General features: G+C 41.8%; 1 protein-coding gene across 1 annotated transcript in view; it reads right to left on the bottom strand.

Annotated features, from left to right (window-relative positions):
* The window catches only part of ENOX1 (ecto-NOX disulfide-thiol exchanger 1), a 262,050-nt gene that overhangs the window by 3,244 nt on the left and 231,617 nt on the right, over positions 1–27,189 (bottom strand). Inside the window, exons 12-14 of the mRNA XM_062020485.1 lie at positions 23,456–23,512; positions 3,635–3,737; positions 564–649 (exon numbers count right to left, since the gene is read on the bottom strand). Coding sequence (XP_061876469.1) covers positions 564–649; positions 3,635–3,737; positions 23,456–23,512 — 246 coding nt within the window. The remainder of the gene's footprint in view (positions 1–563; positions 650–3,634; positions 3,738–23,455; positions 23,513–27,189) is intronic.

The following is a 27,189-nucleotide window of genomic DNA, read 5'->3' as shown; positions in this document are numbered from 1 at the left end:
TCCAATTGATCCACTTAGCACACCATAGTGAGTTGGCCTTGCTTTTGTATTGGTCACCTATTGGTCTCGATTTAGCCACAGGGTCACACAGTTCCTTTACAAGGCCCTCTTTGCTTCCATATGGAGGCGAAGAGTACACTTCATGGTCCATTCATGTGCTCATGAAAGCTCATGTTCAGTGTGACCCATGACTAATAACTTTCAGAAGAATAAGGATTCGTCTCCTAAAACTCAGCACAGTTTGATGGCTGTGGCTACATGTACCTCTTGTTCTGCTTTCCTTCTCCTCAGATGTATGTCAGGTTTGTATATCATAAAATCACCTGCTAATCTTTGCCATTTAAAGCTCTGTTCTTCTTTGCCACAAAGAATAGCTAAGCAGCACGAGGCAAAGACCTCTACATAAGCACATGCACTTTAATTTCAGAATGAATAAAGACTGCAAACCCCCAAGCCCCATATCCCATTATCTTTCTAATGGAAACGCACGAGGAGTTTAACCTGCAGTAAAGAATAATACAATATTTCTATAGAGAAAACAGATTTTGATTAAATTTTTTTACCCTAGAGTCCAACTGCTGCATATAAGACCAAAGGTATTCTATATTGGCTCCAAAGGGGTGGACGTGAAGAAATGTGGATATGATACCTGTATTAAAAACAAATGCACATAAAGTATTGAAATTAACTCAAACAGCATGTCATTAAAATAAGATAAATAATTCTGAGCAGTTGGTTCTTGCAGGTTTTTCACTATGAATTATGATTCTTATTTTTCTTACACAATCCAATAAACTTAACAAAATGGCACATTTTTAATACAACCATAATAACACGGTAAAACACAATAGCTCATCTTCAGGAATGATAGCAGTTAGCAAGTAAGTGACCAAGATAATATACTGATGAATAAAGGAATTTCTAAACAAAGACTTGCTGGAAGCATTTCAACTACCAATTTTATGCTTGATTTACCAATATAAAATTGTGGATATTGTAATGGTAAAATTATTGCTTTTTTTCCCCTTCACTGGATACTCTGTTGTGAAAATGCTTCATATAATTGTGTCAGAAACCTCACTCCCTCAAATTCTTCCAGTAATTATGCTGATGCTGGTTATGAAAAGTGTTTAATCCGTATTATCCGTAACTGCTGCTGAAGAAAACACAAATCCTTTATGACATATTTACTTATTTACTTTCTCTCAAAAAAAACCCAAACCCAGTTCTCTCTTCATTGTTATTTACAGGATCATTCAGGATCGCTCTAAAAGGTGTGGGAATAAACTGGCTTAGGAGTTGGGAACTAAGTCTAGAGGTTTTTTCCTGCAGTGAAAATCAAGTGACAGCATAATAACGATGACCAGAGAAGATGAGATTTGGAGAAACAGAATTGCTGTTGAAAGCACTATCCAATTTCTCCTCTTCTAAACAAGCAGTGAAAACACCAAATGGCATGTGTGTTACTTACTGTTTGGGGAGAGTTGAACTGTAAGAATCAGAACAAATATTTTCAACTCTATTTGGATGAGTTTCTTAGCTGAACCACCCTAGGGGCAGTTCCTTATATTTAAAGCATAAACACCAGGATTAAAAATGCTTACAAATGACAAAAATGGGTCATTGTATCTTGTGTACTACCGGCCATACTTCCTCTTTGAAGCTGAATTAATCAGAAAAATCTTGGATTTCAGTTTTCCCCAAATACTAGTCAGGATTGAAAATAGTAAGTAAAAATTAACTAATTTTAAACTGGCTTTGCAAGGAACACTTTTTTTCCCCTCCCTTATTTTTTTCCCACAGCATTTACAATCTTCTGATCCTGCAAAGGGAGGAGTGTGTATTTAATTTTATACCAGGTTTGCTACCTTTATGCTGTGTGTGACCATAAGCAGACATGCAAGAGCTCTTGAAGCAAAAGACAAGACCATCACACTTGGGTAAGTTGACTGGAAATCCAATTTGTATTCAAATCACATTTTACCAGTTGAATTGCATTTGTTTTCTGTGTTCACAAGACTTTTCAATTCAGGATGTTCAAAGCTAGCTCTTTCATCTAATGTAAATAAAAAGTAATTTGAAAATATTTGGTCATTATTGACTGGAGTTCCACGATAACTTTTTAGTATTTTTTTTTCCTTTATGCTCTTTTTCTCTAAGACATTTTTGAATTTTGTAAAATACAGAAAAACTTAGTGAAGGGATGGAGGCAAAGTCTGACTTTCTCTTGCCACGCCTGAACATGCCTCAGAGGAAGTGATAACATGGAATCCATCTTGAGCAATCTTTTGTCTTTAAACTGTAAGATTTAACAATTAAGACAGTTGTGGGGATTTTATATCCAGTAATATCTGGATATGATTACACTGTTCATCTGAGTGTGCCTTTGGGTAGATGGTGGATGGGACCCACTTTAGGACACTGTCACCACTTGTAACAGTCAAATAATAAGCGACCTAGGAAAAAAAAAAAGAGTTTGTTTTTCTGTTCTTAAAACCCATCCGTACTACCCTTCTCACAGAAGTTAACTTTCAACAGATCAAAATAAAAAATTCCAAATTCTATTATAAAAAGCAAAATGAAATCATCTCATACACTTTTGTACATCACACTATTCCATGTTTCACCAGTCAGAGGAAGAGTATGTATTAAGCCCTTTCACATTTAAATACATTCTACACTTTGAAATGACCTTTTTGGTCTGAACTGTCTGAATCTCTGCCCCAACAATAAAGCAGCAACTTTCCTGGAGCTTAGCAGATGCAAATGAGTTGCATTTAAACAAATTGAGGTAGTTTTCGAACTATCACCTGCCAGGACACCGCTGATTTTGTGCACAGACCAGACCAAAGAAATTAAAACTGGTCTTTCAGGTCAGCATTCCTGTGAATGGCAACCATGCCATAGGGACCACTTTGGTCCGTGGGCCTTTAGGCTCCATGTAAACCTGCCCCACTGAGACCAAATGCAAAATATGCGTGGATATAAATGGGTCATGTTCCCTTCAAAGGTAGCATGGGTACAGACAGCTTTCCTGTGTGGCTAAATACTCTTTAAGAGTTTAACTCCTAAACTCTTGAAGAGTTTATATTAAAGATTTTATTCTAGGTAAAGGATATGACAGTCCTTGTGGTATTCTTTATAAATATTCATATTGCTAATTCCCTCACCTAATGTCAAAAGTGTATACCTGGCTTCCTTAAAACATCCAGTACTCATATTTTTTCTGTTTGATATTTTGCTCATATTATTTCTATCTCTTTCTCCTTCAACACTTTGCCTAAAAAATCAGATAAGAAGTTGCACAGTTCTAGCTTGATAATTTTTATGTAAGTAAGGTCTTCATATATCGCTGCAAGTCTTCATATATGCTGCAAGTCTAAATGCAGATCCTGTAATTTCCTTCATACTTGAAATCCTTTCATTAGACTCTGTGGAATTCTTCAGATGGAATAGTTCACCTGTGTTTTAGGGTTTCTCTAACTAAAAACCATTATAAATACAGATAAAAAATTTAAAAGAAAAAAATCCCACCTTATATTAACACAAAGATGCACGCAAACGCACATGCAAACGCAAAAAACCTGTTAAAAGTCAATTCTGTTCTCAAAAATAATCGTTGGGGTTATCTTACCTATTAACAGTGCCTCTTTCTCTGATTTTAGACCCGGGCTTCGTTTCTCTGAATTTTTTTCTCTGTCTTGGTTGACCAACGCTACTGTCAATACATTGATTTCCTATGAAGTTTAAAAAAAACAAACAGGTGGTCATGTAGATTTCATTTACTTCAATTAAACTTGTCTGCTTCCTTTCAACTCTATAAAAAAGATCATTACTTTAATTCACATCTAAAGGCAAGGCAATTATAAATAATTGATTCATTTGCAGAATATTAAGACACTTTTTGAAGTACCTTTATGCCAAGAGCTGCCAAGAAGAGAAATTTTGCTTGTGAAGTAATAACTTTGTTGCTAATGCTTCTTCATTGTAGCAGCTTGAAAGATGCACCATAAAGTGTGGGGATGGTCAGAAAACTCACATTTTCTAGCTATTAAAGCCATAAACAAAGACTGCCTCTAGAGAACATGGATGAAAATGTTCAGCTACAGCTATGAGAGTAAATCTGACAGTCACTAGCAACATTTCTAGCTACTAGAGCATAATCATCTGCCCTGTTATCCTCTTTGACCGGTGCCTGGCATGGTATTGATCTCATTCCCAAACAATTCCCAAGCATGGTTTGGGGGTCAGCGCATTTCAGGGACCATTCCTGAGAGCTGGTTTGCATAGAGCTACCTTGTTTCAAGGACTGAAAGTGAGGCAGCCTTAAGGGTAAACAAGTGAAGGCTCCCGCTCTAAGCAACTTTGTCTGCAACCAGGTGGCCTGAACCATCCGAGTCTCAGCCAAGCTATCAGATTAGAGGCTCTATCAGAAGTACTTGGGCAGTTGTATGACATAGTTTGCTTTTCTCCTGAGTGTACATGAAGTAAACAAATTATTGCTATTTCAGAGTCATGTAAGTGGCCTCAAAGTGCATTGCACAACTTTCAACCATATACATGGGCTGTTTCCATGGAGCAACTGATACGCAGGAGCTCACTCCTTGGTGAGGCAGTGACTCACGCTGCTGCATCTGCTCTGTGAAATGCTCAGCAGTTCCATGCAAAACCTCAGAGGCAGAGAGCATGGGGATGGAGACATGGTGATGTGAGGTGGGACTGTGCAGGAATGGTGCTCTTGTTCTGGTTGGGACAGTCAAGGTAAGCAGATAGAGTTTGCATGGGACTGGGAAGCCTTAAATGCAAGCAATTTTGCATTATTGGGTGTAATGATGTGGCCCATCCAGAACATGCACTTGGGATGGTGCCATGCTCCAAAATTCTTTGCAAGTATTTTTGGCAATAAAAGAGACATACAAGGCTTGGGTTGCTCTAGGGCATTTCTGAGGGTGTGAATAATACATGCTAAAAAAGGCAAAAACTCTAAAGGATGTCAAATGTCGATGACTAAATGCTTCACAAACTGTGGGACTGGTGAGAAGAGTCAGACATTTCCTCATTCTCTATTGAAAAAAACCCTAAAACAATCAACACAAAAAAATCCTCCGTTAGTGTTCTGGTTTAGCAAGGAGCAGCTTTTGGCTTAGTAACAGGGGGAGCGGGTTGCAGTGAAGACCCGGTAAAGAGTTTGCGGACCCTCCCCCGGCTCCTGGGTTCACACCCACCTCCGGCCCGGCTGGGCCAATCTGGCGCCTCTGCCATCACTGTTTAGGGGACGGGAATTTGAAATGCGAGCCAGGAGGTGTAAGAGGGATACAAGATGGAGGCGACCACGCGGACCCTTCGGCCAGAGAAGGAGGAAGGAAGGAGAAGCAGTAGACCGGAGACCCTTCTGCAGGCCGTAGCGAGAATGCAAGCTGTGCCCCTGAAACTTATGGAGATCCGTGGCAGGACTGAGAGCCACCAGCAGCTCCATGTGAGTGAGCCCGGACGGGCGAGGGACTGTGTGGGGAGACGGCCATGGCCCAGGCCGTGTTGGAGAGCCTGCACGCCGCAGAGCAGCCCCACACGAGAGGCAGAGAGGAGCTGCAGCCTTTGGAATGGGTGCACGTCGGAGCAGCCCGTGCAGGGCTGCCATGTGTGTGAGCTACCCCACGGACTTGCAGGGAGGACTGGCGTGGAGTTGGCCCGTCCTGAGGAGGGACGAACGGCAGAAGCTATTGGGAGCAGACTGACTGAGACTCCCACTGCCTGCCCCTCCGAACCGTTCAGGGAGGGGCAAGGTAAAAACTCTGGGATCAGGGCTCTGAGCCCGGGAAGAGGGGAGGTGTGGCGGGAAGGTGTTCTTAAAAAGGCTGGTTGGACTCTTCATTGACGTATTCCTCTGTGTTGTTTCGTTTTGGTTATGTTTTGGGTTTTGTGGGTATGTTTTAGTTGATGTTGCATTAAATTATTTTCTGTTTTCTTCCCCAAACCGAGTGGCCTGGTCTGTTTTGTCCTGAACCTTAAGCGGCAATTAAGCTCTCCCTGCCCTTGAGCAATTCTCAGCCTCTTCGGTACTTGAGGCTAATCGTGGTCTTTGTTCCCTGATGGGCCTAAACCACGACAGTTAGGTATTCTGTGCACCTTATAGGCTGGCTCCAAGGAGTAGCTGCTTGATATGCAGTGGCTGATGACTCAGGTGCATCATGGGTTTAAACGTTCCCTTGGGTTGTGAAGAGGAACCAATTGCCACGTGCGAGCTAAACAACTGTAAGGGCATTTGAGTGACATACACGCACATGTATCCTTAGCTCACGGCTACAAGAGGCTCTGCCAGGCCATAGCTCACAGTGAAGGAGGAGTAAGATGCATTGCAGTTGCAGTGGCCAGTTGAGACACATGTGGTGGCCAGAGATCTATGTGTACACATGTAAGCTAATCAATCTTCACTGTCTTTTTAGTCAGTAGAAATGAAATAACATTTTACTCATGTAATTTAGTTACTTTCTTTAAGTTGAAGTAAACTAGACATTAGAGGTACCTATTTCATACTACTCATTGGCTGCAAAGGGAAACTTAGAGCACAGATTTAGATACCTACATGTAGGATGGTGTCTGCAGTTCATGAACTGCAGTGATTCCCTCTTAAAATAATACTGTGCCTGAACACAGTTGCAGCTCCATCACCTTGACATTAACACTCCTGTAGTTCTGTAATGTACAGGGCACATTATAGCAGCAGGACTATGCTCTAAGTTGTCCATTATTGTCCAGTATTGTTGATTCCCCTCCCGATAGAGCCAAAGGCAAATGTAAATACTCATACTGCTGGCCATGACATCCAAGAAGAGTGAAAGAAAACCTAGACAAGAAACAGAAGTGCCTGCATGAATTTCTCCATAAGGGCAACAGTGACAAGAGTGTTACAGATCAGAAAAACAGAGCTGCATGACAGGTTTCACGATACTGCAGCAGAAGAGCAGAGCAGCATATGCCACCAGAACTCGTATAGGTTAAGATGTAACTTTTGACTCCATCAGAGACAGAAAAGCAGTCTAAAAATAACAGTTCCTCAGAGGGGAAGGAGAGAGCAGAGAGATGTGTATTGATATAACAGGCCCCAAACACAACACACTAGCAGTTTCAGATGGGATTAGAAGTTTTGTCAAGCAGTGATGCAGAGAAAGAAAGTATATTCCCATTGGGAGCAACGAACAGATGGATTCTCATTTCATGCCTAGATTTGAGCCTGTGCAGAACATTTTGTATGATTTATAGGACAGTGTAAATGGATGCTAAAGGAAGTCACATCACACTTCCTTAACTGTGCATTGGTACAGTGAATAAAAGAGTAAAAAATTGGTTATAGGAGAGCTTGAGGAAACTAAGAATGGCAAAGACTCAGCAAAAGACTGGTTTTAGAGGAAGGCTGTGGATTCTTGAAGATTTGAAAAGGAGAGGTTTCTGCCATCAATATCTTCCTGCCTCACACAAGATGATAAATAAGTTTGGATAAGTCATGAGAAAATTGAAGGTGTGCATGATCTTGACGATCCTTGTGGATCCCTTCCAACTTGAGATATTCTATGATTCTGTGGTCACATAAAGGATTCAATAGTAATGCTGCTATGAATTAATAGTCATTTAAGATAAACGGACATAATTGTGTCTGAAAAACAAGTGTGAAATTGACCCAGAAACAAAGTTAATTATAGTGTAAGTGGAAAACTTAAGTGTCTGACTACACACTGAAGATACAAATCTGGTACCTATGAAGGTGCTACAACAAATCCTTATGCAGCTAACTGGTACATTTTTAGAGGCACTACTCAGACTAACCCACAGAAACAAGACTTTCAAGAGTATGAAGGTGAATGAGGCTATAACTAATTTGAAACAAACAGTTAGGTCACCTCTCTGACACGAGAAAAAGCTACTGATCACCGGATGCCTGAGGAAAATTATTTAATATATACAACAGTACACGATTTCCTTTTGTTCCTTGAGACCATCCTTTATTCAGCAAATTCCATTTTCTGAGGCCCTAAGCAGTCTCCTTCAGCAGATTTCATTATAAAAGGGGTATTTTGCTACCATCTGTCAGTTACTGCATTGAAGGACAAGAACACAGCTGAGCGTGTGCAAACCAGTACTTATTAGAAGCAAAATGACCTTGCAAGAGCTAAATACAGTAATCCAGGTTGAATCACACCTGGAGATCATTAGGGGCCTGGCCCTATTCATTATTCACAAATTATGTCAGGTATCAGAGAACACAGTGGCCTGATTTGATGATGACAGTGCCACTGCTGCAACCATTCTGTGTGATGCCCTCACCACTCCCAGCTTGGAGCTTTTCCCTGCAAATGACACTTTCATCCATCAACAGATGGTGAAAAGATGTGAATTTCTCTTCTGGGCTTGACAAACCCTATGATTCCCTAGACATCCCTTGGGACCAGCATTTTGATTTGAGGCTCCCTGCTTTTGAACCAGAGAGAGAGTCTTTCTGGAAAACTTTCAGGAGAATTTGATGGCTAAAACAGAGGACAGCAAATAAAAGCTTTCTCATAGGGAGTACTCATTTCCACAGGCAGACCTCTGACATCACCGTTGACACTGAGCTAATGGCTGTGAAATGTCTTTCATGGAAGTTTTCACACATGGATGTATACCTTAGATACATAAGGTGAGAGAGAAGTGTGATTTATGTCATTCTCTCATGTCCTCTGGCTTCTTTTGGAAGCCAGTGCAGAGACATGGGCATGTGGATTGCTCCAAAAGGTGCCTGGTCTCACCGTCCACTGTGGCTCACCACAGAGCAGCTGAATTCCATGCTGTAGACATAGCAAATACAAGAGTGACTCGTGAGAGAGCTGCTTTTGCGAGGAGTAGAAGAGATGTGGTGACTTTCCACAGAGGATAGACACAGGTACTGTAAGAACAAAAAGCTGACTCTGCACTTCAGAGGACCAGCAGATCAGAAAGCCCCAGATATTTAGACTGGATGACTAGGGTCTTTCAATCCTTCACTAGTTTCTTTTTCTCCCCTGTGGGAAATTATGATATTACATAAAAAGTTATCAATCCAGACATCACTAATCCTCTACAGGCCAGCCTTGCACCAGTGCAAGAAAGGCAGACAGAATATAAAATGTCTCCTCTTGCCCGGGGCTTCTCTCCTTAGCAAAAATGGTTCCCTTTACTCTAAAAGGTTCTGTGATCTTGAAAACATACGCCAGCCAGCAATTCCTAAAAAAGGGGGAGTGTAAGGACTTGTCATTCCCCATAAATGTTGACCAAGAGCTGAGTAGGGCTTGAACAGTAGCTGCCCTACCTGGAAGCTACTACTGCCAGAGAGCAGATCCACATCACCCGTTGTTCAGAACTCTGCTTGAAAGGCAGAATATGGGATTTAATGAATGTGACATTGAAGAAACTTGGCATGTGATCAGGATGCAAATGACAAACATCCAAAGAGCTGAAACACTCCCTTTGCTATCTGGATAATCCAAATATTTGATAATTACCTTTAAATCTAGGGGGAATGATGACTGCTTTCAAAATGTCTTCAAAGACCTCATTCCCTTTGTTGCAGTATACAGGATTCTGCAGGATTGTGTGGAGAGGGGGGGAAAAATAATATTGTTTTTTCTGAAAGACCCAGTAAAAAAAAATAAATTAAAAATCCTCACTGACTCTGGAAGAGTTTGCAGGATATGTTGATGCTTTTAGTATATGTACAAAGCCAACTGTGTAAGGCATTAAAACAGTAGCAGAAGGAAAAAGTAGATGTTGGACACAGCAGGCATATGACAGAGCAACTGCTGAATGTTGTTAGATGTAAGGGATACACCACAAGCTCTCATCAGCCAGGGGATTTATGAGACAAAATGAGTAGTAGGAGAAAAAAATATATGTCTGAAACACAAGTAAAAATCTTCCAGGCTACTAACAGCAGGCCAGAGATACTGTGAGCTTGAAAAGAAAAGATGATTTAATGATTTTGACAAAAGAAAGAGCCATGCACATGTGTTCCCAAATTTGCAGTCCTTAAGCTCCCGAAAGGCATATGTGTACCTGCTCTGCATTCACAAAACTAGGCTTAGACTTCAGATGTGCTTGCTCAAATTGCTTATTGATGGCCACATAGGTTTGATGATTCTACTGCAAGCATGGGTAGAAATTGGCCTACTACATGAAAACTGTATGTTTTTCATTTATTTTCATTTACCCAGAGATTTCATCAGGTCTGATATAGTTGTGTTTGCTTTGCTGATCTTTCTTTAAGTGTTCTTCAGATCTACATCTGAAAATTTAATCTTGCTGTTTTAACCTGAACTGCAGCCTAATTCAATTTCCAACAAAGTGCATGGAAGTCTTGCAATAGTTTCAATGCACATCAAGTCAGGCATCTTAAATTTATGGGGACATGCAAGGTTGAGGTATAGAACAACTTCTGACAGCTTAACATGGTTGTCAGTTGAGAATGGGCTACTGTCCTTGTCTATGTTCTTATCCACGGTGAATAGAAAATTATTCAATCCAAGTTGAGCTAAACCACAGTGAAAAAGCTTATTTAAATGTAACGTAAATCAAATTTCCTTGCAAATCTGTCAATGTACAAGTACACTCACAGACAGCGATCATGACTCAGATGATCACAAAATTGCAAAAGCATGCAGTTGACCTTGAGAAGTCTCTAGTCCAACCTCCTGCTCAAAGGAGGATCTGTTGTGGGGTGGGATGCCCAACAAGGGGTAATAGCCCAATAGCTGGAGAAGCCTCAAGTTTCTCTGCAACGTAATTCCAGTTTTGCATCTTCATCAAACAACACATGGGATGTGTCATCAAGGGACTGGTTGCTGGTCAGCACACCTATCTGGCCTTGCCATGGCCTGATCAGTGTATTACACTTACTTACTAACTCTTCTTAGGTGAAGGAGTCTCTGTTCTGTGTGCATGGGTGGGGGGGAGAGGACGTGTGAGTCTGAGTTGCAACAGCTGAGTGAGACCAGGAGTCACAAGGCCATGTATCTGGGGTGCTGCAGTCAGAGAAACCAGGGTGTGTGTGGGGGGGGGGTTGCTGTGTGAGCACAGGTGAGCATCAGGCCAGACTAATCACTGAGCAGGATAATAAGCTTGGGAGCCACATATTGAAGTGACCAAAGGTGTGGGATGCATTCAGGAGAGGTCAGAGAGACCATGCATGACCTACCAGAGGGACCAGAGGATCCAAGCTGGCAATTGAGGACACTGAAAGAGAATGACTCAAAGATCTGTTTACATGTATTCACGAGGCAGGGGCCAGTTACAGGACAGACTGAGAGTAAAAGAACAGTTACTAGAGAGATTCACATTGTGTATATGTTTAATTCTGTATATATATATATTCCCCCTTAATGGACCTTTATCTTGAGAAACAGGAAGCAAGATGAGGCCACCAGTACGGTTTGTGCTTATGGATGCTGAGTTTGTGTTGATCATTTTGTTATGAGCCAGCAATGTGCCCTCATGGCCAAGAAGGCCAATGGCATCTTGGGATGCATCAAGAAGAGTGTGGCCAGCAGGTCGAGGGAGGTCCTTCTCCCCCTCTACTCTGCCCTGGTGAGGCCTCATCTGGAGTCCTGTGTCCAGTTCTGGGCACCTCAGCCCAAGAGGAACAAGTGAAGTGCTGGAGAGAGTCCAGCACAGGGCCACCAAGATGATCAGGGGAATGGAACATCTTTCATACAAGGAAAGGTTGTGGGAATTGGGGTTGTTTAGTCTGGAGAAGAGGAGATTGAGGGGAGATCTTCTTAATACTTACAAGTATTTGAAAGGTGTATGTCAAGGGGATGGGTCAACACTTTTCTGTAGTGTCTGGTGACTTGACAAGGGGTAATGGACAAGAGCTGGAACACAAAAAGTTCCACTTAAGGAAAATCTTTTTTACTGTAAGGGTGAGGAAGCACTGTCACAGGCTGCCCAGGGAGCGTGTGGAGTCTCCTTCTCTGTAGGTTTTCAAACCCGTCTGGATGTGTTCCTGAGTGACCTGATCTAGATGGACTTGCTTGAGCAGGGAATTTGCACTGGCTGATCTTTAGAGGTCCCTTCCACACTGACCATTCTGTGATTCTGTGACCTGTGTGTCTGGCCGTGTGTATATGTATATATGGGATGCACGGTCTGTACATGTGTGTTTGTGCATGTGCCTATGTGCAATATGTGCTCAGGCTGGCCTCAGTTTGGTCACATGAAGCCATGAGCAACTTGTCCCTGTCAGGCTGCAGGATTCAGCAACTCCCCACAGCAGCAATGCTTGATTTGGGCCAAATGGCTCTAACTCTTCTTTTAGTGGAGCTTGTTCCCCTTCATGGACTACTACAGCACTGTGCTGTGATGTGACGTTTGGAAATTTGATTGAGTGTCTGTATGCCGAAAGCAACTCAAAATTCCCCAGGCACATTGTGTTACACAGCTCTTCTTTCAGCATGTCCTCTTACAGTGACTGTTTCTGACTCTCTGCTGACTACTCCTCTAAAAATACTCTGATGACTAGAAAATTGTTCATAATCTTTGATTAATACAATTCTTTTGTTGCTGCAAACAAATTGATCTTGTGCTAGCAAATTAACTACTTCCTAGAAGTATTAGATATGGTCTTTATTCCTCACTGTCTTAAGAGCTGATTTCAGTAAAGCGGCAGTACATGCAGTTAGGTGGTCTTCTTGACAGACTGTCTATATCTGGAGAGGTTTCTTGGCCTTTTCTCTGTGCACTGATAACTCAGTTTACAGTAACAAATCTTAGTGTTCCATTACATATTAAAAGAATATGGCAAGGAATGAGGCATTCAACCAACTGCTCAAAACCAGAGCTCTCACAAGCAGCCAGCACTACCTTTTAGAGTTAGCACCAGATCAACAATTCACTAAAAAACCCAGTTGCTTTTTGACATTTTTTTTCCCAGAGTCTCAGAGGATCCTTCTCCTTCTACTGTCTGCCTAGTGATGCAGAAGAACATCTTTTCCATATGCTACACCGCTGGTGAAAGTGATTGGTCTGTCATTAGAAATGATACGCATCAGATGTCATTCAGATCAAGCCTAAACTTGACAACTTACTTTGCACTATGCAAGAAACCAATGTTGGTTTTGTCAGCTAGAGAAGAGTGTAAATACTTTTAATGTACACTAATACAGAAATTTAATTTTAAAGTGCAGTAATATAGAATTTTCTACTACTGTAAATTTAAGAGTGTGCTGGAATTAACAAATAAATAGTTGACAACTGGCTTAAAAATTATCTGGCATTAAAATTATAGGAAAAACAATGAAAAAAAGTTTAAACAGAGAATATAAGACCTTGCAAATGAGGCACTTCAAATGCACCTCTATGCACTTCTATTCACCTAAGATTTGTTTGTCTGACTTATCCTACATGATAGAAATGTTTTCAGGAGTGAAGATTAATTGTATTATGGTGCTCATGACATCCTATTTTTCCGATCCATTTACCAGAAAGATGCTTTTAACTTTTTCATTACAAAGCTTTTACTATTATAACTTTCACCTGCTGAGTTTAGGCAACTAGCAATAATCTGAAAACGCTTTTCTCATTGAAACTATCTCTTTATATTGTTCTTGTATTTGAGCACATCTATTTTATGGGAGTGCACATATGCAAGATAGGGATGACTAACATGAAAGTTACTTCATGCTTGTTTTTAAAAGTATGATCAGGTTGCTTCATTTTCTAAAGCTGGATTTATGTGTAGGTTCCTGATGACTTAACACAGATGTTTTATGTGATGTGAAGGTGGTTGTTTTGCAAGGGAAAGGTAATTGTCATTTTGCACTTTGTGTTATGGAATTGCAGCAAAGCAATGGTTGGCTGAACAAAAGCGTCACCTGCCCCTGTCATCATAGCAGGGGATACTTTGTGTTTACTTGAGACTGAGAAGTTGTGAAAGCCCTGTCAATTGGTCTTTAACACAAATATTACTCTATCAATCTCCTCCAGAATGATGCACTTCTAAAAAAAGGTTAGATACACACAAAAAAAGCAATTTGTTTCCATTCTGGGACATGTAAAATTGTTTTGAAAGTGTTTTTGTTGAAGTAAAAGTAAATAATTGGGGCAAAAAACCCCAACCTTAAATGTTTTATGAGAGTGAATAGTTTCCAGCAAGGATTTGTATTCGAAAAATATTAACTGTAGGTATCTGAAAGCCCAGGGCAACATTCATTTTCACAGGAATCTTCACATTTGAATATATAAAAAGTACTTTAGACAAACATTTTTCAGCTTTCATTCCTTTGGATTGGGTCTTGATTAGGAAGAACTCTTCCTGAGGAGGACTTGGGGGTGTTGGTTGATGAGAAATTGGACATGAGACAGCAACGTGTGCTTACATCCCAGAAAGCCAACTCTATCCTGGGATGCACCCAAAGAAGCACAGGCAGCAAGTCAAGGGAAGAGGTTCTATGCCTCTGCTCTGGTGAGACCCAACCTGCAGTGCTGCATACAGATCTGGGGTCCTCAGCAAAGGGAAGGCATGGAGCTGTTTCAGTGGGTCCAGAGGAGGGACAGGATCAGACGGATTGACAACCTCTCCTATGAACACAGGCTGTTAATTTGGATTGTTCAGCCTGGAGAAGAGAAGACTGGGGAGTTTTCCAGCACCTAAAGGGGCCTACAAGAACATGAGAGAGTTTTTACCAGGGCATGTAGTGATAGAATGAAGGGTAATGGCTTCAAACTGAAAGAGAGTAGATTTAGATTAGATTTAAGGCAGAAGTCCTCCACTATGGGGGTAGGGTGGCACAAGCATAGGTGGCTGAGACAGGCTGTGAATGCTCCATCCCTGGAAGTGTTCAAAGCCAGGTTTGATGGGGCTTTGAGCACCCTGGTCTAGTAGAAGGTGCTGCTGCCCATAGCAGGGGAGTTTGAACTAGCTGATCTTTAAGGTCCCTTTCAACTCAAACCATTCTATGATTCTATGAAGGGTGTTTCCTGGGGATACTGAAGTTACGTTCTTGCTTCTGTCACTTTTTTGCAGTCTGTTCCTTGAAGCACTTTAGCAGTTTGGAGGGAGAGTGAATGTGGTGTAGAACCCGCAGAACTGAAGTAGCAGGTTTGTGGCTGAAGCAGAGGTGGCCCATCATCCTTCAGGTGGCTGCGGGGGAGCGTAAGTGCTCTGACAAGCCAATCTGCCTTGTACACTGTGTGGGTTAAGCACACAGCTGCATATGTATAAGGCTGGATGTTATTTCTCACTAGAAACGATGGGATGACTCCTGTATATGTGTGCGGTATAAATACTCAGAGAAAATGCTTTGGGATGAAAGGCTGCACATAATGATCAGATATTATTAAAATGTCAGGTAGCTCTGGGCATTGAAGAACTGTCTCCCTGTGGAGCTCACATGAAACAAAGTAAAAAAAAACTTTTGTGATTTGTCGAGTGGGTGGCTGAATGGGTTTTATCATTGTGTCTCAGAGTTCTCTCTTCTCCTCCCTCAGATGACAGGAATTCACTCCAATCAAAAGCCAAACAAGAGGTGCCACTCTGACACTTTTAATTAGAGACAAGAGAAGTGGTGTGATTTCTTGCTGCACATTAACAAAGAGGTTATTGCTATAGCCCAGATCTGCTTCAGGTAAGCACACTCTGCTGTGGCTGTTAGCTCCTCCTAGGGCTAGATTGTGAGAGACTGTGATTCAGCCTTCAGAGAGATCTGCACTGTGCTCATGAAACTACTGCTGTCCTCTAACGTACCAAAACAGGGCTGCAGCAGCAAAGGGGGGAACTCGAGGGGACTTGATCTATCAGTATGTAAGAACTTCTGAAGGCTGTACAGGCTCTTTGATAACATGGGCCTAAGCCGGTGGTTAAACTCCTGTTATTTTTCAGGCCTGGCAGTATTGAATTCATGAGGTGGTCATTGCTCATGCCTGCTGCGGTAAGTAGGAGAGTTGCTGATCTGAGAACCATCACAGCTCCTGGAATTTATCATACTCCACATGCTTTAAAGTGAAGGAAGTGAGACGAAGTGAGTGATGAAAGGGCTGCAAATTAATGCCTGGAATGGAAAAGATGGAGTAGAAAGAGGCACAGTCACTCTTCACCCCCTGGCCCTGGCCTCACCAGGACAGAAGAATCTGAATACAGACAGTAAATGAGTCGCTGTAATCCCTATGGGTTTTACACCCTACTCCAATACAGGGTCGTTGCACCTTCTTTTAATGATGTAACACATCATATATCTCTGTCCTCAGGGAGCTATCTTCATCTCTGCACTGCACCATTTATCTTGCTTTTTAGACAATTAGCTACATTTGTTAAATTAATTAGTTGACCGAACACAACCTTGCAAAAGACAGCAGTTACCACAGAGGGGCTGGACAGTTCCTCATGCTCTTTTCAGAAAATGCAGCTTTGAATCTTCTCAGTTGGAAGATAGAAGCAAACCCCAGTTTCTTTTATCTCCTGAGGAGGATGTCACCACTGACCTCTCAGGTGTGGAAAGACTGTCACCTTCCTCTCCCTACTCTCAAATACACCCAGCTGGCATCACCTCACTCTTTGCAGCACCTTTCCCACTCACATGTGCTCCAGAAATGCCTGCTATAAGGCCAGGGGACTCCAGAAAAGCCAAGGAAGCTACTCAGTGACTCCCATCATCAGCTTACTGAGGCTGAGGTTCACAGCCTACAGACCCGGGAAGCTAAGATAGAAAAGTAATACAGATTTCCTGACACGTACAAGCCCTGCACCGAGGTTTTCTGGCCTGTAATTTTGGGCTCAAATTGCCCTTATATTAGTCATGTTGAGGATGGTTTTTATCACAAGCTTGTATTTTTCTGGGAAGAGCAAACCTTTTTAAGAATGGGCTAGATAGGAAATGGCTGTTGCACTCACAAGGAAGTGAAGCAGAAGCATCAACAGTCACTTGGGGTCTTCATCAAAAAAAAATGACCAACTTTTGTCTTGTAGTCCCACACCACTAGGATAATTCAAGCAGACATTGCACTCCTCTAGCTGCCGCTCCTCTCCTTGTGCTCAAGGGCACTTCTCACCTCACCTGGCTTGACTTGTATACGTCTATTGACATATATACTGCCCTGGTATGTTCACAGTAGGCATCCTTGGAAGCTTCCATTGAAGGTTTGCATAGTGAAGAACAAGAACTGAATTCTGACGAGTTTGATGGAATCATCAACTTTTCAAAGAAATTGTATAGGGGCAGTTGTTTTAATCTTTGTGCAACTTGTCATAAAAATGTATCTCATTTAAGAGCTGACTCTACAAGTCTTTGGTAAAGATCATCAGTGATTAACCATACGATGTGAAAATAGAAGACTAGGATGTGCTCAGGAATAGCATCACTTTCAGCGTAGCGTAAGTGAGCAAGTTAGTAAAATAGCTCACCCTGGGTATACTCCTCAGAGTCAGAGATCATCTGGTAACTTCTTGAAAAGCAGATAGAGGGGAAAAATTAAAGGAAGAATCAACATCAAATGCAAGATGCTTGGTTGAACTTGAGAAATGCTCTGATAACAGCTTCAAGCATTCAAATGGAAAAATGCATCCTTACTTAATATTATTGATTTAACTTCTGGAGAAAAACCCACAGAATACTGTGTCCATGCTGCTGAAGATGCTAACTGAAGGCAGACAGACAAATGAAGCCAAAGTCATTACTTTGTTGAAACAATGAAACTCAAACAGAACAAAAAATAAAAGGTAAAAACCTCCTGGTGAAATCAGTTTTGCTCTCTGTCACAGGTCTGTGAGGAGCCACTTTTGCTTGGTAACATGAGGAGGAAGCTTCAGTGCAAGCCTGAGAAAGCATTCTTGGACTTTCCCCAGGCTCTTGGGTTCAGACCCACCTCTGGCCCAGCTGGGCCAATCTGGCGCCTCTGCAATCACTGTTTAGGGATGGGAATTTGAAGTGCTGGCAGCAGGTGTAAGAGTGATGCAAGATGGAGGTGATCAGGGGGACCTCACAGTCAGAGAAGGAGAGAGGAAGGAGGAGCACCAGACCAGAGACCCCTCTGCAACCCATGGTAAGAACGCAGCTGTACCCCTGCAACCCATGGAGGACAACAGCAGGACTGAGAGCCACCAACAGTTCCATGTGAGTGCACCCGGATGGGCAAGAGACTGTGTGGGGAGGTGGCTGTGGTGCAGGCCGTGCTGGAGAGCCTGCGCGCTGCAGAGCAGACCCACACAAGAGGCAGAAAGGAGCTGCAGCCCTCGGGATGAACACACATTGGAGCAGCCTGTGCATTGCTTCCAGGAGTGTGAGGGATCCCACAGAGGAGCAGGCAGGACCAGTGAGGGGACCACCTGCCCTGAGGAGAGACAAACAGCAGAAGCCATTGGGAAAAGACTGACTCAAAACTTCATTCCCTGCCCCACTGAGCCGTTCAGTAGGGAGGAGATAAAGACACTGGGATCTGGGCTCTGAGCCCAGGAAGAGAGAAGAGTTGGGGGAAAGGTCATCTTAAAAGGCTGGTTTTGCTCCTTATCACTGTACTACTCTGTGTTGTTTTCTGTTTGTTATGTTTTGGGGTTTTATGGGGTTTGGCTTTGGTTGTTCGTGGATTAAATTGTTTTCTTCCCCAAGCTGAGTAGCCTGGTCTGTTTTGTCCGGGACCATAAGCAGCAATTCAGCCCTCCCTGTTCTTCACGTGTTCTGAAGTCTGTGGTACTTAAGTCTGAATGTTGTCTTTTGTCCCTGGATGGGCCTAAACCATGACACTCTCTGAAATATATACATTATTAAGCCTTGGTTATAACAAAGTAAGTACAATATTTTGGTGATCTCCTGGCTTTTTAACCTGATGGTAATTTAATTACTGACTTCAGCAGGACTTTGCCATGGAATTACAGACCATGTAGTGAACCTGGGCATTCAAAATGCTTCTGTGACCATGACCTATCTCTTGATTTGTTGTTAACTTGAAGGACTGATACTCTACCATTTTATGGCACTTCCTAAAAGTGTAGGAGTTATTCACAGGAGCTACCACTTTTAAAATGAGACGTGTAAAAAAGTCTTCCTTGCTACATAAACAATAGAGGGATATCATGGATGTTAACATTCACACCCCCAAAACAGGGACGTATTCACCAAAGGCATATAACTGTATATGCATGCAGTGCCTTTTACATTAGTGAACTCAGCAAAAGGAGATCTCTGATCAAAACACAGAATTAACCTATATACATAAGAGCCTCCACAGAAAGCTACGGAATTTACAGAAAGAGTCGAAGAATAAAACACCTTTATAGAGTTATCCACAATATATGTGATTAGTGATTTCAGCTTGCAAAACGTTCTCTACTCAGGCACACCTCCCAAGGAGGACCTTTTTTCACATTGGGCCTAATCAGGTCCCAGGAGTCTGGGAGCATCCTGGAAGAGGATTATATCTGAAATTATAATTGTCCACTGGCCATTATTTTCTCTTCAGTTAAGACTGTGATGTAAATTAAATATCATTATATGCAGCAATGAAGAGGAAATTAAAAGGAGGGCAGATTAGAAGCAAGAAGCAATCTTTTCCTAACTGCAGGGCTGAAGGAAACGAGCACTCAGTAACAGCACCTCTGGCAGTCCTGGGTGTTGAAATCTCTGTTAACACCAGGTCAGGATCTCAGGGTCTATGTGCTGCTTGAGCCTGACATTTGGCCTTTTCTGACACAGAGCATAGCTGGGAAATGTCAACAGCTATAGTAAATATTACTGCATGTACCTGACATGTCACTCGTGAAAAACCCTTATGACTGTTTACAGAGACTTGTAAGATGGTTTTGCTTTCAATGTACTGGCAATACACTAAAATTTTTTCCCCTAGATTTGTGTGTGATCTGCCATGGCTGGGAGGGTAACATTGCAATTGCTTCAGGCTCTTACCTAACTGTGCTCAATTTTCCTGCAAAAACAAGATAAAAACCTGAAGATTGGTCCATTTATAGCTGTGATGGATTTGAGTGGAGTTATTTGTACTTGGTAACAGGGAGAGGAAGCTGCAGTGCTGCTTCCCTTAAGCAGTTCTTGAAACTTCCCTTAGCTCTTGAGTTGGACCCACCTCAAGCCTGGCTTGGCCAATCTGGCACCTCTGTGATCACTATTTAAGAAGACAAACCTGCAACAGAAGAGGAGGTGTAGGTAGGAGTGGTATGTGACAGAGGCAACTATGTGACTCTCACAGCCAGTGAGGAAGGAAGGAGGAGCATTGGACTGGAGACCCCTCTGCAGCCTGTGGCGAGAATGCAGGCTATGCCCCTGAAACACATGGAGGTCAATGGTAGGACTGAGAGCCACCAATGGCTTTGGAAGGGACCCGTGACAGGGAGGGTGAATGTCGTGGATCCTGTGCCAGAGGAGGTGGAGAGGAGCTGCAGCCCTCAGGATGAATGCATGTTGGAGTGGCCCATGCAGGGCTGCTCTGCCTGTGAGGGACCCTGCGCTGGAGCAGAGAGTGCCAGTGAGGAGCCCACCCGCCTTGAGGAGAGAGAAGCTCCAAGAGCTATTAGGAAAAGACTGACTGAAACTCCTACTCCCTGCCTCCCTGCACTGCTCAGTGGTGGGGAGGTAAAGCTACCGGGATCAGGGCTCTGAGCCCAGGAACAGAGGAGAAGTGGGGGAAAAGGTATCTTAAAGGGATGGTCGTACCCTTCATCATCACCCTACTCTGTATTGATTTTGGTTAGGTACTTCTGTTTATCATGTCTTTGATTGGTGGCAGATTAAATTAAGCTTCATTTTCTTTCCCAAGTTGAGTATTCCTGCCTGTTCTGCCCAGGGCCATAAGTGGCAAGAGACTCTCCCTGTCCTTAGCAAGTTCCAAAGCCCTTAGTTCTTTTTATCTTCCCCGTCCCATCTGGAGACGAAGGAGCAAATAAGTGTCTGATGGTGGCTGTTCATTCCTGGCGGGGCCTAAACCATGACAATAGGTTGTGTACGTTTCAGGAGGGTTGTTTGTCTTTTTCCAAAGGTCTCCAGATCCCTGTTTCCCTTTCAGGATGGTCTCACATAATGGAAATGGATAAGACACGCCAGGATAGGTCTAAGTGTATATTTCATCTGTATCTGCCTTTGCTAAGAAAAATATTTCTGGGGTTTAAGAAGCAATATTTTCTAATGTAAAATATGATGCAGACCAGAGCCATCAGCAGAAAAGCCTGAGGATTGCAGAAAATAATCCTTTTAAGATTACAGTACCGGCAGATGTATATGTAGTGTGCCTAAAATTTCTCCTTCCTTTCTAGGAGCCTGATTTTCTGCAAAGTAATCTAAATATGCCATAGTGAGAAGATTACATTGTGTGTTCAGTGTATAGACATACATTGCCATTTTTTCATACCAACACCTCCCACTATCGCTTGGCATGAAGAGGTATTTCATTTGCTGAATTCAACCTGTCAAGTGTAACAAATATGTCCTAATCCCATTATATGCATCACAGTTCACTAACAACCACATAGGAGCCACCGAGCCTTTTTCTCTTTGATCATCCCAGATTTGCACACTGGCCAAGGGCAAGAACCATGAAGTCTGCTGAGAATAGATGCAGAGAGACAACCTGCAAGGCACAGCACCTGAGCACTACCCATTTGATATAAATGACAATTGTTTAAAAGGTACCTCAACTTCCATTTTACAATGTTCATTACTGTAGCAAATGCTTTAACATAGTTCTTTCCCTCTATTTCCCTATTTCCATTTGTGCTGCTGTGCTTTCTCTGATTTCATGGTGGCATAATTGTTGAATACATGTCTGCAACTGTGACTCAATAATTGTAGCTGTCTGGTGTTCCTCTTCACCATTAATTTAGGTATTGACTTCTTTTCTTAGGAGTCTAATGTGGCTATGAGATTATCATGGGGAGAGCACATGGAAAAAGAGGGGCAGAAAATAGTGTTTCTATCCTATGGAAAATTCAGGCATTTGAACAATTCCTACAATTACAAACTGGAACATGATATTACATCTTGGGAAATTTACTATTAACCAAAGAATCTGAAATATTTTGCTTTAGGTATCTGGGAATGATGTACTGAGAAACTCTCCTTACACAACCAAAATGTTTCATACTACTACTATTTCAACTTTTATATTACATAAAAAGAAAACTTTCAGGCTCTTCTGTTTTATCCAAGTACATATGAGCCAGAATGAGAAAAGCTGAAGAATTTAGGCAATTTTCCTTTAAAACATTTCAATCCTGCAAAACATTGTTTCGTACACATTTTTAGAAAGGAAGCAAGTTCCTTTAAAAAGTTGCTAAGTCCTACATTTCTAAATTCCTTTAGAAAACCTGCAGCCAGCTGTTTTACAAAGACAAATTTCTAGGTAGCAAATGTGAGTATTTCAAAATCACCAGTGGATTAATGTCTTTATTTTGGTTTGCAAACAGGATCTTTCAAAGGGGCAACGAAACGCTGTGCAGACAGACTGCAACTGCAGATTTGTTGGAGCTATCAGACAATATTGAATGTCTCCTGTCCAAATGCTGAGAGCTATGAGGTTCTATCGACTTCACTGCAGAAACAGACCACAATGAATGAGATTCAGGAAAGGATTAAAAAAGAGAGGAAAACATTTTCTTATCACAAAGCAGTCTGCAAAATTCAGGTTTAAAATAAAACTACCTTGCTGGCTGTGCCATTAGACAACACATTGACTAAAATAGATGTTAAAATATATTAAGTGTTTGGATTCTTGCTAGTTTTCTTGGCCAGGGGGAAGACACCATATATAATCAGTTTAATTTTCTTATGTTTATGACAAAGCACAAAGCTCCACAGTTTGGATGAAAAACACAGCAGGAAAGTTTTCTTTTTTTCTCTCTCCCCTTATTCAAATAGTTGTTTTGACTGCAATCGTTGAGGGAATCACAGAAGCTTTTTTTTTGGCAGCAGGTTTTAAAAAACATGACCTTAACAAGTCCTTTAATTATTTTGAACAAAATAATGACTTGATGAATCAGTTTAGTCCTCTTGTGCAAATTATCTGTTTCCAAATTATACACGTATACGAATCGCTTCACTCAGAACTGAAATATGGCCAAACTTCCTCAGCTGCTACAGTGGCAGCCACAGAGACAAACAGTATGACTTTGTAGCTTGAGTAATCCTGGACAGGACACTAAGGCAAAGCATTTCTCTTGCAGTCGTTTCCATGGTATCTTTAACACCCACATACAGCAAGTAGGACATTGGTTGTTAAAGTCTCATCCAAATAAACCCTACAAAGTAAATTGCATGGAACTCAATTTATCTACCTCGAAATGAAGTTTGCTGGGATTTGAACCTGTGGCTTCAGGAAAAAAACCCACCAGGCATGTCCAACCTGATGTGCAAATCATTCAGCCATTCTATCAGCTTTAAGACATAAATAGTAAATTTGAGACCATATGCATGCATATATATATATATATTAAAAAAATCTACACATAGATAGCTGTACCTACATTTGCTTGAGATTCATCATGTCCATTGATCTCTGCTAATTCCTTGGCGTTTTTTAGCTGCAGATTTAAAAAAAAAGTCACGAAAACAGTACAAAACAAGCACATTGAGTATTTCACACAGTTATCTTTGATTTATTTGAAGGAGCATTTTATAAAGCTTCCAATGAGAAAAACAGATGGAGCATATAATTCTAATGAGTTTTTGCTCAAACCATTTTGAAACCAACATACTTAAGGCTTGATAGGCTGGTAAAAAAAAAAAAAACAGAAGAAGAAAAGAATAAGACTGGGTCATTATTTTTTAAATAATATGATTAGAAAGTAGTTTCAAGGCATAAAAAGTGTACCAAATTGGCTCTCAAGAATAATAAATGATTTCGTTCCCCATTCTTGTTACTATTAATTTCAACTTTACAATATTTGCAAGTTGCCACTAGCTAAGTAGTGTTTTGCTAATGATTACTTTTGAATGATATATTTTGAGCTGTTTAAGATACCAAAGAGCTACTGTATGTCTCGTTCCTGAGGAAGCATCTAAATAACTGACATGGCTCCTGGGCATGATGGAAAAGGACGTGACGAGAAGAACAGCTCTTTTATCTAACCAATGCCAGTAAGAATTGAGGCAAAACGGTCAATTCCAAATATACGATCTGAAGCAAAACTTTTTCTCCTAAATTAGCTTTTTTTTTTGGGAAAATCCAGGATTACATTGGAGATTGTAAAAATCACGCTCCAGAGATTTAAGGAACGTTGTAGCTCATGTCTCGAGCTACGGTGAACTATGCAGTCATTCATTCTCCGATTGAGCAAACACAGAAAGGAGATGACTCTGCACCTCTCCTGAGCCTATAAGCCGTGGAGGTTTGTAGACTTAAATGAAGCACTCAGAACCATTTACTCCTTGGGTAAACCTCTGAAGAGTCATGATGCCCAGGGAGGGTACAGAGTCTCCTGCTCTGAAGGTTTTCAAACACACCTGGATGTGTTCTTTTGTGACCCGATCAAGGTGAACCTACTTTAGCAGGGGGTGGGACTAGATGATCTCTAGATGTCCCTTCCAACCACTATGATTCTATGATTCTATGATTCTATGATTCTATGATTCTAATGTTATTCGGATTAGATATCTCGGGTGGGAGGAAATGGTGAAAAATAAATGGAACTTTTGTCTGCACTTTTGTGGTTTTTTTTCCAAAGAAGCTGGGGTTGATGTAAGTGTTGATGACACAGCTATGATACTGAATGACAACACTCCTAAAATCCAAGTGAAATGGAATACTGTTATGCTTCAATTAGGTGTCTGAAGCCTTAGTGGACTACCACCCTAAGGCAGCTACATTACGTCTGTCAACTTTTTTTGTCATGTGGTAGCAATAAGTAAACTGTGTGTGATTCAGCTCCTGATTTCTCAGTTTCCAATCTGACAAAGTAAGTGGACCACAGTACTGTGTGTACCTTATTATGCAAGGCTGTAAACTGCACCAGTTCAGGAACTGCTGCTCAAGCCACTAAACCAGTCCTGACAGAGAGGGAAGTGGACAGCAATACCTGATAAAAGTAGTACAAAGGATAACTGGAGACTGCAAACTCATCAAGTCTCCTGATTTAATTCTCTGATGCTCATCGTTCAATACTCTTGAAAAGTCTGCAGTTCATACTGACAGCAGGGTGATGTATTTCCAATGAATGGTATGTGTTTTCCCTGCACTGAAAAAAGTAACCATCCTGTGGAACCACCCCACTATGAGGGTGGCTGATAGGAATGAGCTGAGAAGGCTACTTCCAGTCAAGCACCAGAATTTGGTATTTCTGTATGATAGTGCAACCGAAAGAGCTGTTTCCTGATTCTGAAAATTCTTCATTATAGAAATTCACCTCACGTGAACAGTTCTGTTGAGTTCAGCTGAATTACTCATCTGAATACGAGGTCAGGAGAGTGTGCTCGGGCATGTAAAACTTCTGTGCAGAGTAATACCAGGTCCTGAGCACCCAAGGAGTGCTGTTCGCCTTTCCTTTGCCAGGTTGGTAATGTGCTGTCACCCCTTAGTGACTGCCAGCTCCTTGGGCAATGCTCCATGTGTTCTGCTAGTGACATACCACTCCCCTGTCAGCCACATCTGTGCTTGACAGGAGAGTGTGCTCAGCCTCCAGCCTGCATTGGTCTGTCAGAGTATCACCCCACTGTGGTCTCCCACCGTCATCACTCCAGTGCTGCTCAACCAGTTAATCTAATGCAGACAGGGTGCTTGAGTCTGTTAAGACAGGCTAAAGGGGTAAAGTTCCTTATTTTCCAATATTGTTTTTTCTAAGTTAAATTTTAATTACTACTATTTTCTAACATCCTAAATAGTGAAATGTTGGAACAGGAATCTTAGAAAAACATACAATATTGGACAAACAGGGCTTGTCTTATGCTCTAGGCTGGCTCTATCTCAGGTCAGTGGCAAGTGTGATGTCACCAGCAGAGTATGCTAAAGCAACACACTGAACTAGTGCCAGTAACAATCAAGGGCCTACCTGAAAGGAAAAGAGAAGGGTTGAGGAGTTAGAAGTCTCTGATATGTCTAATGCCATGGTGGGGTCGGTCTGACTCAAATCAGTGGGCCTGAGTCCCTCTAACAACCAAGGCTGGTAGCCACAAGTCAGATCAGTAGCCTTTTGGCTACAGCACTGAAATACAATGCACAAGCACGTGGGCCCTCTCCCAGCAGGACGTCCCAGCCTGGATGTAGCTGCATTGTGGCAACCAGATCAGCACGAGGTGTGTCAAGCCAGCAGACATGCTCACACACAGCTGCACCTCTCTGTGCAAACATGCCCTCTGCCAGCTTGAGATGCAAAGGCAGATTTTAGCAAATGTATCACAAAAACAAGCTATACAATTGAGACAGGAGCCCAGTGCTATTTAATTTGGAAAGAAATGTTCATCTTTACTTGATTCTGCCGGATGATTTTCAATACTCATTGTGGATAAAACACACAGATGAGCTGCAGTGCTTGTAAAAGAAAGCGGTGAGCCTTGGCAAGTGGGGGTCATTACTGCTAAGGCTTCTGCTGTTCTGGAAAGTTCTGGACCTGATTCAGGATTGCTGGAGATGCACGCTGGCTGCGTAGCACTCCTTTGGTATTCTGGCTACTTACAGTCTTGGCCTTAGGCATGTTTCAGAGCTAATTCTCAAGAGAAATGCAGATCCATCCTGCCCTTTTTCCAGCTACTGTTTTGTCTGTCTGCCTAGCATGAGTGCACATTTGATTTGCAATTAGTAGGAATCTGCAGAGATTCAAAGTCTGCTCTGGTGGTCCCAACTGGGGCCTACCATTTTAACATCTTCCTATGTATTTTTGCAGCGTTTATCAGCTACCAAGATGTAAAATAACTCCATGCAATTTTTCTTTTCTTTTTAAAGTACTTTACAATGCTATACCTTGAGTGACACGTTAAAATGGAAATGAGATGCAATTAACGCCAGAGATACAGTGGATTCTGTGCTTATAAAGGTTCTGCCACTCCCAAATCCATTCTTTCTCACAGTGTTCTGTGTAATACAGTCTTGCATCAGCTCTCATTTAGAAGGTTATCTCCATAACCATAAGTACTAAGAACATGTTTCTGAACACAAAAGTTTTATTTTTCCCAGAATCTAAATTATTAGTTTCTAGAATGTATTTGTCACTAGGTATGTTCAAAGACAAATGGTCAATGTGGAACAATGTCACAGCTTTCATAGTGA

Source organism: Colius striatus, chromosome 1 (assembly GCF_028858725.1).
Source record: "Colius striatus isolate bColStr4 chromosome 1, bColStr4.1.hap1, whole genome shotgun sequence".
NCBI lineage: Eukaryota > Metazoa > Chordata > Aves > Coliiformes > Coliidae > Colius > Colius striatus.
Note: the sequence above shows the minus strand (reverse complement) of the source record. Positions and strands in the feature narration are given on the sequence as shown.